Source organism: Drosophila grimshawi, unplaced genomic scaffold, assembly GCF_018153295.1.
Source record: "Drosophila grimshawi isolate 15287-2541.00 unplaced genomic scaffold, ASM1815329v1 contig_311, whole genome shotgun sequence".
NCBI lineage: Eukaryota > Metazoa > Arthropoda > Insecta > Diptera > Drosophilidae > Drosophila > Drosophila grimshawi.
Genome location: NW_025063098.1, coordinates 29,846,712 through 29,864,376, shown reverse-complemented (window position 1 = coordinate 29,864,376; position 17,665 = coordinate 29,846,712). Strand labels below are relative to the sequence as shown.

Below are 17,665 nucleotides of genomic sequence, written 5' to 3'. Positions count from 1 at the left end.
GCCTTTCTTCAGTTTATTTTGTCTGATGTTGCCACTGGTTTGCTATTTTATATATTATATTTTATTTTATTTATCTTTTTTATCTTTATTTGTGTATATATTAATTTATTAACATAAGTTTTCATTCTATATGCGCATGCGCATGTGGCCCTTTTCTTCCACTTCCTTTTGTCCTTCTTTCTCTCCCTTTTCTGTCGTATTACCTGTCAGACTCCACCTCGTGTATAGCTTCTCTCCTTTTTCTACAAATCTCAACAACAAAGAACAGTCCACGCCAGGTGACGTGGCGGCGGACCGCAAAACACGGGCTATTTGCTCACTTTGATATTCAGAAGGATGAGGATGAGGAAGAGGAAGAGGTTAAGTCTGTGGAAACTGCTTTAAATTGTTCCAGGGATGCAACACCTCAAAATAGGTCTTGGCTTCCATTGAAATATGTCGAGGTCAGTGTGTCAAATTTGACGGAAAAAAACAACACTGATGTTGAGCAGTGGGGGCAACAGTTAGAAGTGCACACGTACTTACAGAACAGTGGATCAAGTTGCAACGTGTTGTGTATTCCAAACAATTGCTTAGTAGGGCTGCACAACTCTACTGTAATGCCTGCAGTAACCGGCCACGGGCTAGTGGGTATTCATGCGAATAGGCTCCAAGCACCCTACAATGATTTCTGGAGAAGTTGCAGAGACGAAGAGGAGGTAGAATCTCCGAAACACTTCTTCTTCTGCCCTGCTCTAGAAAGAAAAAGGCGCGCTATACTACGAAGTCACTTTCTATTAAATCTAACACAGCCTGACCTAAGCGCACACGAGTGCCACAGAAATGGATTCAGATCCCGCATGGTTACGCTACAGGAATAGCGTGGTATATGTGTGTCAGCAACCGTCTAACCTAACCTAACCCAACTACAAACAATAATGTATTCAGGCTCTCTGCAGGGTATCCGTTAATCTAGCACTTTTGTTCTTCTTCGAGAGAGCTCGACTTGAAGATACTCTGAACGCATTTAGCAACGTAACTCTTCACTCATTCAATTGATAATTATTATTATTGTAATTATTATTAATATTATTATTGTCATTATTATTATTATAAGTATTAGTATTATTATTGTTAGTAATAATATCATTATTATTATTATAGTTTAGTGTAATCACATATTTGTAAGACGCTTAAGCTGGTTTGGATCCATCCATATCTGCGACCGGCGTCCACGGAGCTGGTGGTGGTGGTATTATGTTTGAAATGTTAAAGACATGGGGGCGGACACGTGGAACCGACATTGGCGCCAATTGATTCCAGACATTGCGCACCAAATCGTACTCCTCGACATCGTTGAGCGGAGAGTTGCCATTGGAGCCGCCAACGGCAATCAAACGATCTCCAAGTAGAGCACAACCGATCCCAGAGCGTTCCGCTGCCAGCGAGCAAATAAGTGTCCACGTATTGGTAGTTGGATCATAACGTTCCACGGTTTTCAAGGGAGCACCATCGCACGAGCCACCCAAAGCATAGATAAATCCATTTGCAACTGTGATACCAACTTCGCCCTTACATCGATTCATTGGCGGCCGACGGCTCCATTTGTTTGTTTGCGGATCATAGCTTTCCATTGATGGAGTATCTAAGGATCCGCCAATAGCATAAAGGCGAAGGCCCAACACCGCAACTCCAGGAGACGAACGCTCCGTGCACATCGGCGACACATAGCTCCAGGTGCGCGCAATGGGATCCCAGCGTTCAACCGTGCTCAGGATGGAATTATCGTTACTGGTTCCACCGACCGCATAGAGGTGTCCATCCAGCACCCCAACGCCTACCTTACAACGGGCCGTTCCCATTGGATTGAGTGGAACGCAGGCCATCGTGTTAAGGTCAAGGCTCTCTACAGAGTTCAATACCTGCCTTCCATTATATCCGCCTAGCACAATCAGTTTGTTATTCTTGATAGCGGCGCCATAATAAATCCGGTTTTTGATTGCTTGCTTCCAAGTCGTCCACTTGTTCAGATGCGGACAGTAGCTCTCAATGGTGGTGACGTTGGAATTGTGACGCTCCGTGCCACCCACAGCAAGCAATCCGCAGCAAATGTGTTTACGGGGCTTGGTTCGTTCAGTGGCAGCAATGAGCGAACGGCGCTCGGGGGGCAGTGAATGCCACTTGAAGGCCTCAAACAGCAGTTGCTGGCACTCGCTGCTGGCGTTGCACACGTTCTCCACGTGATCCACTAAAAATAATGGCTGCAACAGGGGCAGTCGCACCTTGGCGAGCAGCTCGGGTATGTACTGCTCACGAGTGGGTGCATCATGGCGCACCCACGACATCATTGTGTGGAAGACATCCTCCTCGGTTGGCACATGGAGCTCATCGCTGGACAGCAGCTTGCCCAGCTGATTGGCGTTTAGTTGAAAGAACTCCTGGTCGTGGCACACCTTCATAAAGTGCTGGCAGGTGTACGCCTGCGCCACTCGCAGCAGCTCTGTGCAGCTGTACTGCTCCGCCAAGAATGCGAATCCCAAACAATTGGATGTGTGCAGCCGTCGGGCGAGAAAATTGCAGCATGCCGTCACCACAGATGTCAGCTGCAGCATTTTGGCGGTGGTCAGAAGCGTCTCGACAGTGTCCTTGTGCAGCTCAATACTTCCGGTGTAACAGTGCTGGACGAGCAGCTGCAGCGCATCGCCATGCACCTCGCCAAGGGTCACCTCGTGCTCCTTGCTCTCGCGCAGCGATCCGGCAAACATGGCCAAAAAATATTCACTCGATGCTGAGAGCACCAAGCGATGAGCGGATACCCGCTTGCCATCAATGCCAGCGATGAGAACCACATCGCACAGCTGCTGGTTGTCCACAAAGTGCTGCATTCGCTTCAATAAGGTGTCTGCATGGCTGCCCACGCTGGAATCCAATATGGCGCCTGCTGTCGAGTCTCGAGTGGGACTCTCTTCTTGGTTCCCATTCACAGATGACATTTTATTTGCTTGTTGATAATTGTCGAAATCTTTCTGAAAATACAAATTTATTCCGTATAAGAAATTTATTCCGATACGCAAACAAGAAGCTTTCAAAGCTATCTGGCAACCTTGTTGCCATTGCCCCGATATCTCCAAAGTATCGATATCTGATGCGCATGAAGCGCATGAATATATAATCAATATTATGCCAAAGTATATGCAAAATGTGCTTTATTTTGCTATTGGTAATCGATTCTTATCGATAAGTAATTGAAACCAAGGCAGTTATCGATCAAATAAAAAAACTGCAACTTCTTATTGATATATGATTACTTTTAAGCTCTGAGATCGACTTTTTCATTTAGACTGGCAAACGGATTTGTTTAAACGAACTCTGATCAAGAATATATATACTATATAGAGACGCGAATACTCCCCCTTGCTGTCATGCCTGTAATGGTTGGCGAATATATCGATAAGTTAATTTAGCACCACCTTTCGAAGGGAAGAGTGGAGTACTCAGCGCCACCTGGCGGTCAAGTTATGGTAGAAGTTTAATAAGTATGTAAAATTTGAAGATAGATAGCCTCGAGTGGAATCGCCGCCGCCACCACAGCCGGTATCCGAAAGCGGATTGCACGAGCTGACTGGCATAGTGGAGATGGCTGAGGCCCAGTCGGGGCCAAGCCGACGAGGATCCCGGATCGTGTGGCACCAGGGGTGCCGCTACAGGATCAAGGCATCCGTGCCAGGTATGAAAATATGTTGGAAATAATAAGTGTATGAAAAAAAAAAAAAAACTGAATAATCAGGTAGTGCATGCGGCATAGCTGCACATAATAAGCATGAAAAGTTTTAATATGGGCATTCATTAAGAACAGCCAAAACAACACTTGCCATTTTACTCAATATTTCCAGCAAACAAACAAAACGAAGAAATTGCCGAAAACAGCGATGGCAGTCGTGGCGAACGGTGGCCAACCGATGTTGTATCGATGATCTACGCGATATATCGATCGGTGGGGAGTCAATGATTGGCGATATTTACCCTCACTAAGGCACAAGTACACTGTTGAAATATGTTTGAATATCGCATCAACGATTAATACTTAAGCATCGCTATATGGATTAGTATCGAAGAGATGGTCACACATGAATTGTCTTCCTTCTTTCTGTTTGTATTTTTCCTTAGTTCAAAAGTTGCTCTCAATTCTTCAACAAGTAAAGACGCACTCGCGCCTATCAAAAATAATCCATAATCAGAAAATGCGTTTAAGTCTTCATTTTTCCACGCCATTTACAACATACACAATGCCACGACGATTAATCGATCGACGTTATGCCTAACAATGTAGCGGCCGTTGGAGAGCGCGCATTCAAACATAAAGAGTGGCGACCGTTTATGTTTGAAAGTGGAAGTCTTCCACTGCCGAAAAAACAGTAGATTGTGAAGACAACATAACATAATGAATGTCATGAGCATGTATATATGCATATGTGTATGTGTATATAGGTATATGTATATATGCATATATATGTATGAAACATACAAACTATTCGAATGTTAACAGGAATAAATAATATATAATAAATATTAAATATAAGCGCCCCTCATAGTAACTGTCTATCAGGCAGCAATCCGGCCCTGCTGCACTCTAGCGGCAGGCAATGACTAGCGCCAGCAAGTGGCAGTGGAAATTTACCAAAAGATCGCGCAACCTTTGGTGACAGACTCGTCAAAAGGTGGCCAATAAGGGTATAAAGGGAGCGCCGCAGCACAAGTTGGGGAGTCTGTGCGAATTTACGAAGCGAGTCGGGCGTACCGAGCGAAGTTATCACAGCTAAACGAGAATTAACGCAATAAAGTCTGCGCAACAATACAGTGCGGTTAAATGTAAGCCACAAGAATGATTCGACGGTAAAAAGTACAAGGATCGGCTCAAGGATCACGCAGGACACTGAGGCCCTGAAATTAAGTGAAAGGCGTGTATCCTTGCTAAGCGAGGCTTTGCCTGTGATTAGCCAGAGAGTGTGACCAGCGAATCCTGACTCATAGGAGTACTAGCGGTATTCCTTGGGGAATCAAGGAGACCGCTACAAGCAACGTAATTGGTTAGTAAATAAATTGAATCATTAGCACTGTATTGATTGTTAAGTGCCGCAGTGAATAGGTGACCTTATGAGAAAAATGGTGTAATTTAACTATCACAAACGCAACCGAATATGAATTCGTTGCACGAACCCGATTGCGATTGGGATCAAATGTTTATAAGGCCGTGCATTGCATGAACCATATTGTTCATAAGACCTAAAGATCTTTAATTAAAGTTCAGCGCAAATCTCTAGAACATAAAACTTAATTTAAATATAAAAACCCAAACCATATTTTAACCTGAAATAAATATCCACAATCTCAAATCAATCATTTTTTTCTTAGAAAAAAGTAAGTTATACGTCAATTTGCAAGAGTTTACTCCTTGCCTATCGAAAGCACCAAGGCTGGCTGTCGGCTCAGGTGGGTATCGACCTCGATATATTGGATGGCAAGTCAACAATAATTTGTATTTCTTGCAGAAATAAAACAAAAAACAAATTCTGTATCAGTTTAGTCCACTCGCTACTGTGTTGACTGTGCGGATATTGCGGATATCTTTTTTCTTTGTGCTGCAAACTGATGGGAAAAATGAGCATCACTGTTGCAGGCATTGCGCATCACTGATGCCCTAGTGGTTGTGGACGATCAGCTGATTGTCTGCTGCGTGCCACAGTTATGTTAGGATTCCAGTCCTCCCCGGCGATCCCCTCCTTAGCGGCAGGCCTTTCTTCAGTTTATTTTGTCTGATGTTGCCACTGGTTTGCTATTTTATATATTATATTTTATTTTATTTATCTTTTTTATCTTTATTTGTGTATATATTAATTTATTAACATAAGTTTTCATTCTATATGCGCATGCGCATGTGGCCCTTTTCTTCCACTTCCTTTTGTCCTTCTTTCTCTCCCTTTTCTGTCGTATTACCTGTCAGACTCCACCTCGTGTATAGCTTCTCTCCTTTTTCTACAAATCTCAACAACAAAGAACAGTCCACGCCAGGTGACGTGGCGGCGGACCGCAAAACACGGGCTATTTGCTCACTTTGATATTCAGAAGGATGAGGATGAGGAAGAGGAAGAGGTTAAGTCTGTGGAAACTGCTTTAAATTGTTCCAGGGATGCAACACCTCAAAATAGGTCTTGGCTTCCATTGAAATATGTCGAGGTCAGTGTGTCAAATTTGACGGAAAAAAACAACACTGATGTTGAGCAGTGGGGGCAACAGTTAGAAGTGCACACGTACTTACAGAACAGTGGATCAAGTTGCAACGTGTTGTGTATTCCAAACAATTGCTTAGTAGGGCTGCACAACTCTACTGTAATGCCTGCAGTAACCGGCCACGGGCTAGTGGGTATTCATGCGAATAGGCTCCAAGCACCCTACAATGATTTCTGGAGAAGTTGCAGAGACGAAGAGGAGGTAGAATCTCCGAAACACTTCTTCTTCTGCCCTGCTCTAGAAAGAAAAAGGCGCGCTATACTACGAAGTCACTTTCTATTAAATCTAACACAGCCTGACCTAAGCGCACACGAGTGCCACAGAAATGGATTCAGATCCCGCATGGTTACGCTACAGGAATAGCGTGGTATATGTGTGTCAGCAACCGTCTAACCTAACCTAACCCAACTACAAACAATAATGTATTCAGGCTCTCTGCAGGGTATCCGTTAATCTAGCACTTTTGTTCTTCTCCGAGAGAGCTCGACTTGAAGATACTCTGAACGCATTTAGCAACGTAACTCTTCACTCATTCAATTGATAATTATTATTATTGTAATTATTATTAATATTATTATTGTCATTATTATTATTATAAGTATTAGTATTATTATTATTAGTAATAATATCATTATTATTATTATAGTTTAGTGTAATCACATATTTGTAAGACGCTTAAGCTGGTTTGGATCCATCCATATCTGCGACCGGCGTCCACGGAGCTGGTGGTGGTGGTATTATGTTTGGAATGTTAAAGACATGGGGGCGGACACGTGGAACCGAAATTGGCGCCAATTGATTCCAGACATTGCGCACCAAATCGTACTCCTCGACATCGTTGAGCGGAGAGTTGCCATTGGAGCCGCCAACGGCAATCAAACGATCTCCAAGTAGAGCACAACCGATCCCAGAGCGTTCCGCTGCCAGCGAGCAAATAAGTGTCCACGTATTGGTAGTTGGATCATAACGTTCCACGGTTTTCAAGGGAGCACCATCGCACGAGCCACCCAAAGCATAGATAAATCCATTTGCAACTGTGATACCAACTTCGCCCTTACATCGATTCATTGGCGGCCGACGGCTCCATTTGTTTGTTTGCGGATCATAGCTTTCCATTGATGGAGTATCTAAGGATCCGCCAATAGCATAAAGGCGAAGGCCCAACACCGCAACTCCAGGAGACGAACGCTCCGTGCACATCGGCGACACATAGCTCCAGGTGCGCGTAATGGGATCCCAGCGTTCAACCGTTCTCAGGATGGAACCATCGTCACCGTTTCCACCGACCGCATAGAGGTGTCCACCCAGCACCGCAACGCTTACATTACAACGGGCCGTTCTCATTGGATTGAGGCGAACGAAGGCCATCGTGTTAAGGTCAAGGCTCTCCACAGAGCTCCATGTGTGCCGTTCATGGTATCCGCCTACCAAAATCAGTTTGTTATTCTTGATAGCGGCGCCAAGCTTACAACGGTATTCGATCGTTTGCTTCCAAGTCGTCCACTTCTTCAGATGCGGACAGTAGCTCTCAATGGTGGTGACGCCCTTGAAGGATTCATCCGTGCCACCCACAGCAAGCAATCCGCAGCAAATGTGTTTACGGGGCTTGGTTCGTTCAGTGGCAGCAATGAGCGAACGGCGCTCGGGGGACAGTAAATGCCACTTGAAGGCCTCCAACAGCAGTTGCTGGCACTCGTTGCTGGCGCTGCACACGTTCTCCACGTGATCCACTAAAAATAATGGCTGCAACAGGGACAGTCGCACCTTGGCGAGCAGCTCGGGTATGTGCTGCTCACGAGTGGGTGCATCATGGCGCACCCACGACATCATTGTGTGGAAGACATCCTCCTCGGTTGGCCCATTGAGCTCATCGTCGGACAGCAGCTTGCCCAGCTGATCGGCGTTTAGTTGAAAGAACTCCTGGTCGTGGCACACCTCCATAAAGTGCTGGCAGGTGTACGCCTGCGCCACTCGCAGCAGCTCTGTGCAGCTGTACTGCTCCGCCAAGAATGCGAATCCCAAACAATTGGATGGGTGCAGCTGGCGGGCGAGAAAATTGCAGCATGCCGTCACCACAGATGTCAGCTGCAGCATTTTGGCGGTGGCCAGCAGCATCTTGACATTGTCCTTGTGCAGCTCAATGCTTCCGGTGTAACAGTGCTGGACGAGCAGCTGCAATGCATCGCCATGCACCTCGCCAAGGGTTACCTCGTGCTCCTTGCTCTCGCGCAGCGATCCGGCAAACATGGCCAAAAAATATTCACTCGATGCTGAGAGCACCAAGCGATGAACGGACACCCGCTTGCCATCAATGCCAGCGATGAGAACCACATCGCACAGCTGCTGGTTGTCCACAAAGTGCTGCATTCGCTTCAATAAGGTGTCTGCATGGCTGCCCACGCTGGAATCCAATATGGCGCCTGCTTTCGAGTCTCGAGTGGGACTCTCTTCTTGGTTCCCATTCACAGATGACATTTTATTTGCTTATTGATAATTGTCAAAATCTTTCTGAAAATACAAATTTATTCCGTATAAGAGATACGCAAACAAGAAGCTTTCAAAGCTATCTGGCAACCTTGTTGCCATTGCCCCGATATCTCCAAAGTATCGATATCTGATACGCATGAAGCGCATGCATATATAATCAATATTATGCAAAATGTGCTTTATTTTGCTATTGGTAATCGATTCTTATCGATAAGTAATTGAAACCAAGGCAGTTATCGATCAAATAAAAAAACTGCAACTTCTTATTGATATATGATTACTTTTAATCTCTGAGATCGACTTTTTCATTTAGACTGGCAAACGGATTTGTTTAAACGAACTCTACTATTCATGTTGATCAAGAATATATATACTATATAGAGACGCAAACACTCCCCCTTGCCTGTCACATACTTTACCACAAGCCGATTCTACTCCTTTGCAATGACATAAATTATGTAATGGTTGGCGAATATATCGATAAGTTAATTTAGCATCACCTTTCGAAGGGAAGAGTGGAGTGCTCAGCGCCACCTGGCGGTCAGGTTATGGTAGAAGTTTAATAAGTATGTAAAATTTGAAAAGAAGGTAGAAAAAGGACCAATTTTTAGAGGTCAGTTGAAAGTGAGACAGTCGAGATTTGGAGGCGAACAAAAGGAAAAGTGCACGCGTGCAGGAAAAAAAAGATTTTAAATACAGACGCAAAGTTCGAAGTACCAAAAGTATTGATAACCGACAACGGAACGCAATTTACGAGGTCTTTTAAAAAAGCCTCCGAGCCCGGCTGACGCCTTAGGGCTGATGTCATGAAGGATGCCACGACACGGTGGTCCGTTTTTTGGGCCGACCACGCGCGGACTCCGTCGAATCAATGCCATGATCGCTGGCCGAGGCAGATGAAGCGATCGGTGGCCTATCCGACTTCTCCGAGTCGGAGGACGAAGCAGGACGAGACGTTCACCGGTGCCGCTGACAAATTCGGACGATGAATACACGATGTCTGCACACCGTCACCGTGATGTGCACCTGGAAGGAGGACACAAGCCGCACGGCCTCGAGTGGAATCGCCGCCGCCACCACAGCCGGTATCCGAAAGCGGATTGCACGAGCTGACTGGCATAGTGGAGATGGCTGAGGCCCAGTCGGGGCCAAGCCGACGAGGATCCCGGACCGTGTGGCACCAGGGGTGCCGCTACAGGATCAAGGCATCCGTGTCAGGTATGAAAATATGTTGGAAATAATAAGTATATGAAAAAAATAAACAAACTGAATAATTAGGTAGTGCATGCGGCATAGCTGCACACAATAAGCATGAAAAGTTTTAATATGGACATTCACTAAGCACTAAGCACAGCCACAACAACAGTTACCATTTGATTCAATATTTTCAGCAAACAAACAAAACAAATTGCCGAAAATAGCGATGGCAGTCGTCGCGATCGGTGGCCAACCGATGTTGTATCGATGATCTGCACGATATATCGATCGGTGGGGAGTCAATGATTGGCGATATCTACCATCACTATGGCACAAGTACACAATGCCATGACGATTAATCGATCGACGTTATGCCTAACAATGTAGCGGCCGTTGGAGAGCGCGCATTCAAACATAAAGAGTGGCGACCGTTTATGTTTGAAAGTGGAAGTCTTCCACTGCCGAAAAAACAGTAGATTGTGAAGAGCCATATAACATAATGAATGTCAATGTATATGTGTATGTATATGTAAATTTATATATATGTAATTTATATATATATGCATATATATGTATGAAACATACAAACTATTCGAATGTTAACAGGAATAAATAATATATAATAAATATTAAATATAAACGCCCCTCACAGTAACTGTCTATCACTCAACTATCGCACTCTAGCGGCAGACAATGACTAGCACCAGCAAGTGGCAGTGGAAATTTACCAAAAGATCGTGCAACCTTTGGTGACAGACTCGTCAAAAGGTGGCCAATAAGGGTATAAAGGGAGCGCCGCAGCACAAGTTGGGGAGTCTGTGCGAATTTACGAAGCGAGTCGGGCGTAACGAGCGAAGTTATCACAGCTAAACGAGAATTAACGCAATAAAGTCTGCGCAACAATACAGTGCGGTTAAATGTAAACCACAAGAATGATTCGACGGTAAAAAGTACAAGGATCGGCTCAAGGATCACGCAAGACATTGGGTTCCTGGAATTAAGTGAAAGGCGTGTATCCTTGCTAAGCGAGGCTTCGCCTGTGATTAGCCAGAGAGTGTGACCAGCGAATCCTGACTCATAGGAGTACCAGCGGTATTCCTTGGGGAATCAAGGAGACCGCTACAAGCAACGTAGTTGTTTTGTAAATAAATTGAGTGGCGAATCATTAGCACTGTATTGATTGTTAAGTGCCGCAGTGAATAGGTGACCTTATGAGAAAAATTGTGTAATTTAACTATCACAAACGCAACCGAATATGAATTCGTTGCACGAACCCGATTGCGATTGTGATCAAATGTTTATAAGGCCGTGCATTGCATGAACCATATTGTTCATAAGACCTAAAGATCTTTAATTAAAGTTCAGCGCAAATCTCTAGAACATAAAACTTAATTTAAATATAAAAACCCAAACCATATTTTAACCTGAAATAAATATCCACAATCTCAAATCAATCATTTTTTTCTTAGAAAAAAGTAAGTTATACGTCAATTTGCAAGAGTTTACTCCTTGCCTATCGAAAGCACCAAGGCTGGCTGTCGGCTCAGGTGGGTATCGACCTCGATATATTGGATGGCAAGTCAACAATAATTTGTATTTCTTGCAGAAATAAAACAAAAAACAAATTCTGTATCAGTTTAGTCCACTCGCTACTGTGTTGACTGTGCGGATATTGCGGATATCTTTTTTCTTTGTGCTGCAAACTGATGGGAAAAATGAGCATCACTGTTGCAGGCATTGCGCATCACTGATGCCCTAGTGGTTGTGGACGATCAGCTGATTGTCTGCTGCGTGCCACAGTTATGTTAGGACTCCAGTCCTCCCCGGCGATCCCCTCCTTAGCGGCAGGCCTTTCTTCAGTTTATTTTGTCTGATGTTGCCACTGGTTTGCTATTTTTTATATTATATTTTATTTTGTTTATCTTTTTTATCTTTATTTGTGTATATATTAATTTATTAACATAAGTTTTCATTCTATATGCGCATGCGCATGTGGCCCTTTTCTTCCACTTCCTTTTGTCCTCCTTTCTCTCCCTTTTCTGTCGTATTACCTGTCAGACTCCACCTCGTGTATAGCTTCTCTCCTTTTTCTCGCCTACAAATCTCAACTGCATACTATTGACCGCCAGGTGGCGTGGACTGTTCTTCTCTTCCCTACGAAAGATGGTGCTAACATGTCCATACTCAAAACCTATCGGTCTATTGGCCGACCAATACAAAACTAATCGAGTTGATTGGCAGGGCAACTATCGAGCTTATCAGAATAGCAAAAAGCTCAAGGGCTTGAGGTGCAGATATCGGCAGTAGCTTTTAACAATTGAGCAGCGTTAATCTTGACATAGACGGAAAAGTTAAATTGGGAAACGTTGTAAAGGTTTGATAAACAGCCTTATTTAAGCACATTACCGAATTAGTTGTAAGGTTTAGCTTCAAGATGCAACTGGAAGAGATTTTAGCACTGACCGTTGCAGAACTGCTTGCAAAATTGTCAGAGCTACATTTACCCACGGAAGGTAAAAAGCGCGGACCGCAAAACACGTGCTATTTGCTCACTTTGATATTCACAAGGATGAGGATGAGGAAGAGGTTAAGTCGGTGGAAACTGCTTTAAATTGTTCCAGGGATGCAACACCTCAAAATAGGTCTTGGCTTCCATTGAAATATGTCGAGGTCAGTGTGTCAAATTTGACGGAAAAAAACAACACTGATGTTGAGCAGTGGGGGCAACAGTTAGAAGTGCACACGTACTTACAGAACAGTGGATCAAGTTGCAACGTGTTGTGTATTCCAAACAATTGCTTAGTAGGGCTGCACAACTCTACTGTAATGCCTGCAGTAACCGGCCACGGGCTAGTGGGTATTCATGCGAATAGGCTCCAAGCACCCTACAATGATTTCTGGAGAAGTTGCAGAGACGAAGAGGAGGTAGAATCTCCGAAACACTTCTTCTCCTGCCCTGCTCTAGAAAGAAAAAGGCGCGCTATACTACGAAGTCACTTTCTATTAAATCTAACACAGCCTGACCTAAGCGCACACGAGTGCTACAGAAATGGGATTAGCGTGGAATATGTGTGTCAGCAACCGTCTAACCTAACCTAACCCAACTACAAACAATAATGTATTCAGGCTCACTGCAGGGTATCCGTTAATCTATCACTTTTGTTCTTCTCCGAGAGAGCTCGAATTGAAGATACTCTGCACGCATTTGGCAACGTATTCATTAATTCATTCAATTGATAATTATTATTATTATTGTAATTATTATTATTATTATTATAAGTATTAGTATTATTATTGTTAGTAATAATATCATTATTATTATTATAGTTTAGTGTAATCACATATTTGTAAGACGCTTAAGCTGGTTTGGATCCATCCTTATCTGCGACCGGCGTATACGGAGCTGGTGGTGGTGGTATTATGTTTGGAATGTTAAAGACATGGGGGCGGTAACGTGGAACCGACATTGGCGCCAGTTTATTCCAGACATTGCGCACCAAATCGTACTCCTCGACATTGTTGTGCGGACTTGTCCTATCAAAGCCGCCAACGGCAATCAAACGATCTCCAAGCAGAGCACAACCGATCCCAATGCGATCCACCAGCGAGCAAATTAGTGACCACGTATCGGTAGTTGGATCATAACGTTCCACGGTTTTCAAGGGATCACCATCGCGCAAGCCACCCAAAGCATAAACGAATCCATTTGCAACTGTGACACCAACTTCGCCCTTACATCGATTCATTGGCGCCCGAAGGCTCCATTTGTTTGTTTGCGGATCGTAGCTTTCCATTGATGGAGTATCGAAGGATCCGCCAATAGCATAAAGGCGAAGGCCCAACACCGCAACTCCAGGAGACGAACGCTCCGTGCACATCGGCGACACATCGCTCCAGGTGCGCGCAATGGGATCCCAGCGCTCAACCGTGCTCAGGATGGAATTATAGTTACTGGTTCCACCGACCGCATAGAGGTGTCCATCCAGCACCCCAACGCCTACCTTACAACGGGCCGTTCTCATTGGATTGAGGAGAACGCTGGCCATCGTGTTAAGGTCAAGGCTCACCACAGAGTTCAACGTCTGCCTTCCATTGTATCCGCCTAGCAGAATCAGTTTGTTATTCATGATAGCGGCGCCAACATCAATACAATTAAACTTTAGCTTCCAAGTCGTCCACTTCTTCAGATACGGACAGTAGCTCTCAATGGCATTGACGCCATTGAGGGAACTATCCAATCCACCCACAGCCAGCAATACGCCGAGAATATATTTGCGGGGCTTGGTTCGTTCGGTGGCAGCAATGAGCGAACGGCGTTCGGGGGGCAATGAATGCCACTTGAAGGTCTCAAGCAGCAGTTGCTGGCACTCGTTGCTGGCGCTGCACACGTTCTCCACGTGATCCACCAAAAATGATGGCGGCAAGTGGGGCAGTCGCACCTTGGCGAGCAGCTTGGGTATGTGCTGCTCACGAGTGGGCGCATCATGGCGCACCCACGACATCATCGTGTGGAAGACATCCTCCTCGGTTGGCACCCTGAGCTCATCGCTGGACAGCAGCTTGCCCAGCTGATTGGCGTTTAGTTGAAAGAACTCCTGGTCGTGGCACACCTTCATAAAGTGCTGGCAGGTGTACGCCTGCGCCACTCGCAGCAGCTCTGTGCAGCTGTACTGCTCCGCCAAGAATGCGAATCCCAAACAATTGGATGCGTGCAGCTGTCGGGCGAGAAAATTGCAGCATGTCGTCACCACAGATGTCAGCTGCAGCATTTTGGCGGTGGTCAGAAGCGTCTCGACAGTGTCCTTGTGCAGCTCAATACTTCCGGTGTAACAGTGCTGGACGAGCAGCTGCAGCGCATCGCCATGCACCTCGCCAAGGGTCACCTCGTGCTCCTTGCTCTCGCGCAGCGATCCGGCAAACATGGCCAAAAAATATTCACTCGATGCTGAGAGCACCAAGCGATGAGCGGATACCCGCTTGCCATCAATGCCAGCGATGAGAACCACATCGCACAGCTGCTGGTTGTCCACAAAGTGCTGCATTCGCTTCAATAAGGTGTCTGCATGGCTGCCCACGCTGGAATCCAATATGGCGCCTGCTGTCGAGTCTCGAGTGGGACTCTCTTCTTGGTTCCCATTCACAGATGACATTTTATTTGCTTGTTGATAATTGTCGAAATCTTTATGAAAATACAAATTTATTCCGTATACGCAATTTATTCCGATACGCAAACAAGAAGCTTTCAAAGCTATCTGGCAACCTTGTTGCCATTGCCCCGATATCTCCAAAGTATCGATATCTGATACGCATGAAGCGCATGCATATATAATCAATATTATGCCAAAGTATATGCAAAATGTGCTTTATTTTGCTATTGGTAATCGATTCTTATCGATAAGTAATTGAAACCAAGGCAGTTATCGATCAAATAAAAAAACTGCAACTTCTTATTGATATATGATTACTTTTAATCTCTGAGATCGACTTTTTCATTTAGACTGGCAAACGGATTTGTTTAAACGAACTCTACTATTCATGTTGATCAAGAATATATATACTATATAGAGACGCAAATACTCCCCCTTGCCTGTCACATACTTTACCACAAGCCGATTCTACTCCTTTGCAATGACATAAATTATGTAATGGTTGGCGAATATATCGATAAGTTAATTTAGCATCACCTTTCGAAGGGAAGAGTGGAGTGCTCAGCGCCACCTGGCGGTCAGGTTATGGTAGAAGTTTAATAAGTATGTAAAATTTGAAAAGAAGGTAGAAAAAGGACCAATTTTTAGAGGTCAGTTGAAAGTGAGACAGTCGAGATTTGGAGGCGAACAAAAGGAAAAGTGCACGCGTGCAGGAAAAAAAAGATTTTAAATACAGACGCAAAGTTCGAAGTACCAAAAGTATTGATAACCGACAACGGAACGCAATTTACGAGGTCTTTTAAAAAAGCCTCCGAGCCCGGCGGACGCGTTAGGGCTGATGTCATGAAGGATGCCACGACACGGTGGTCCGTTTTTTGGGCCGACCACGCGCGGACTCCGTCGAATCAATGCCATGATCGCTGGCCGAGGCAGATGAGCGCGAAGACGAAGCGATCGGTGGCCTATCCGACTTCTCCGAGTCGGAGGACGAGACGAGACGAGACGTTCACCGGTGCCGCTGACAAATTCGGACGATGAATACACGATGTCTGCAGACCGTCACCGTGATATGCACCTGGAAGGAGGACACAAGCCGCACGGCCTCGAGTGGAATCGCCGCCGCCACCGCTAATGTTGCAGTCGTCATGGCCGGAGGCGGTGCTTAAGCCGCACAGGCTCCAGCGAGAATTCTCGTTGCCGGAATCCGAAAGCGGATTGCACGAGCTGACTGGCGTAGTGGAGATGGCTGAGGCCCAGTCGGGGCCAAGCCGACGAGGATCCCGGATCGTGTGGCACCAGGGGTGCCGCTACAGGATCAAGGCATCCGTGCCAGGTATGAAAATATGTTGGAAATAATAAGTATATGAAAAAAAAAAACAAACTGAATAATTAGGTAGTACATGCGGCATAGCTGCACACAATAAGCATGAAAAGTTTTAATATGGACATTCACTAAGCACTAAGCACAGCCACAACAACAGTTACCATTTGATTCAATATTTTCAGCAAACAAACAAAACAAATTGCCGAAAATAGCGATGGCAGTCGTCGCGATCGGTGGCCAACCGATGTTGTATCGATGATCTGCGCGATATATCGATCGGTGGGGAGTCCATGATTGGCGATATCCACCCTCACTATGGCACAAGTACACAATGCCATGACGATTAATCGATCGACGTTATGCCTAACAATGTAGCGGCCGTTGGAGAGCGCGCATTCAAACATAAAGAGTGGCGACCGTTTATGTTTGAAAGTGGAAGTCTTCCACTGCCGAAAAAACAGTAGATTGTGAAGAGCCATATCACATAATGAATGTCATGAGCATCTATATATGCATATGTGTATGTATATATAGGTATATGTAAATTTATATATATATGCATATATATGTATGAAACAAACTATTCGAATGTTAACTGGAATAAATAATATATAAGAAATATTAAATATAAACGCCCCTCACAGTAACTGTCTATCAGGCAGCAATCCGGCCCTGCTGCACTCTAGCGGCAGACAATGACTAGCACCAGCAAGTGGCAGTGGAAATTTACCAAAAGATCGTGCAACCTTTGGTGACAGACTCGTCAAAAGGTGGCCAATAAGGGTATAAAGGGAGCGCCGCAGCACAAGTTGGGGAGTCTGTGCGAATTTACGAAGCGAGTCGGGCGTACCGAGCGAAGTTATCACAGCTAAACGAGAATTAACGCAATAAAGTCTGCGCAACAATACAGTGCGGTTAAATGTAAACCACAAGAATGATTTGACGGTAAAAAGTACAAGGATCGGCTCAACGATCACGCAGGACATTGAGGTCCTGGAATTAAGTGAAAGGCATGTATCCTTGCTAAGCAAGGCTTCGCCTGTGATTAGCCAGAGAGTGTGACCAGCGAATCCTGACTCATAGGAGTACTAGCGGTATTCCTTGGGGAATCAAGGAGACCGCTAGTGCTAGTGAGTGTCGATGGTCCTTGCGACACCACGAAAATTTTGTTCGGCTGTTCGAACAAAAAGTTGAAGACAATATCTATAAAATAATGCATATCTTTTCTAATGGAATTTTGTTT

General features: G+C 45.0%; 4 protein-coding genes across 4 annotated transcripts; all 4 read right to left on the bottom strand.

Moving 5' to 3' along the window:
• Positions 1-1,117: 1,117 nt before the first annotated feature.
• Positions 1,118-3,025, bottom strand: LOC6569662 (kelch-like protein 5). The gene has a single exon (XM_001995877.3). The coding sequence runs from the start codon at positions 2,970-2,972 to the stop codon at positions 1,173-1,175; it is 1,800 nt and encodes a 599-aa protein (XP_001995913.3). The 5' UTR covers positions 2,973-3,025; the 3' UTR covers positions 1,118-1,172.
• A 3,849-nt stretch (positions 3,026-6,874) lies between these two features.
• LOC6569663 (kelch-like protein 5) lies at positions 6,875-8,774 on the bottom strand. The gene has a single exon (XM_001995878.3). The coding sequence runs from the start codon at positions 8,740-8,742 to the stop codon at positions 6,943-6,945; it is 1,800 nt and encodes a 599-aa protein (XP_001995914.2). The 5' UTR covers positions 8,743-8,774; the 3' UTR covers positions 6,875-6,942.
• Positions 8,775-13,254: 4,480 nt separating this feature from the next.
• Positions 13,255-15,151, bottom strand: LOC6569664 (kelch-like protein 5). The gene has a single exon (XM_001995879.3). It carries the CDS (start codon positions 15,099-15,101, stop codon positions 13,308-13,310), a length of 1,794 nt encoding a protein of 597 aa, XP_001995915.1. The 5' UTR covers positions 15,102-15,151; the 3' UTR covers positions 13,255-13,307.
• A 183-nt stretch (positions 15,152-15,334) lies between these two features.
• Positions 15,335-16,590, bottom strand: LOC122322524. Its single transcript, XM_043215136.1, has 2 exons — positions 16,584-16,590; positions 15,335-16,405 (listed from the first exon to the last, which is right to left on the bottom strand). Exons 1-2 carry the CDS (start codon positions 16,584-16,586, stop codon positions 16,061-16,063), a joined length of 348 nt encoding a protein of 115 aa, XP_043071071.1. The 5' UTR covers positions 16,587-16,590; the 3' UTR covers positions 15,335-16,060.
• Between the last annotated feature and the right edge of the window lie 1,075 nt (positions 16,591-17,665).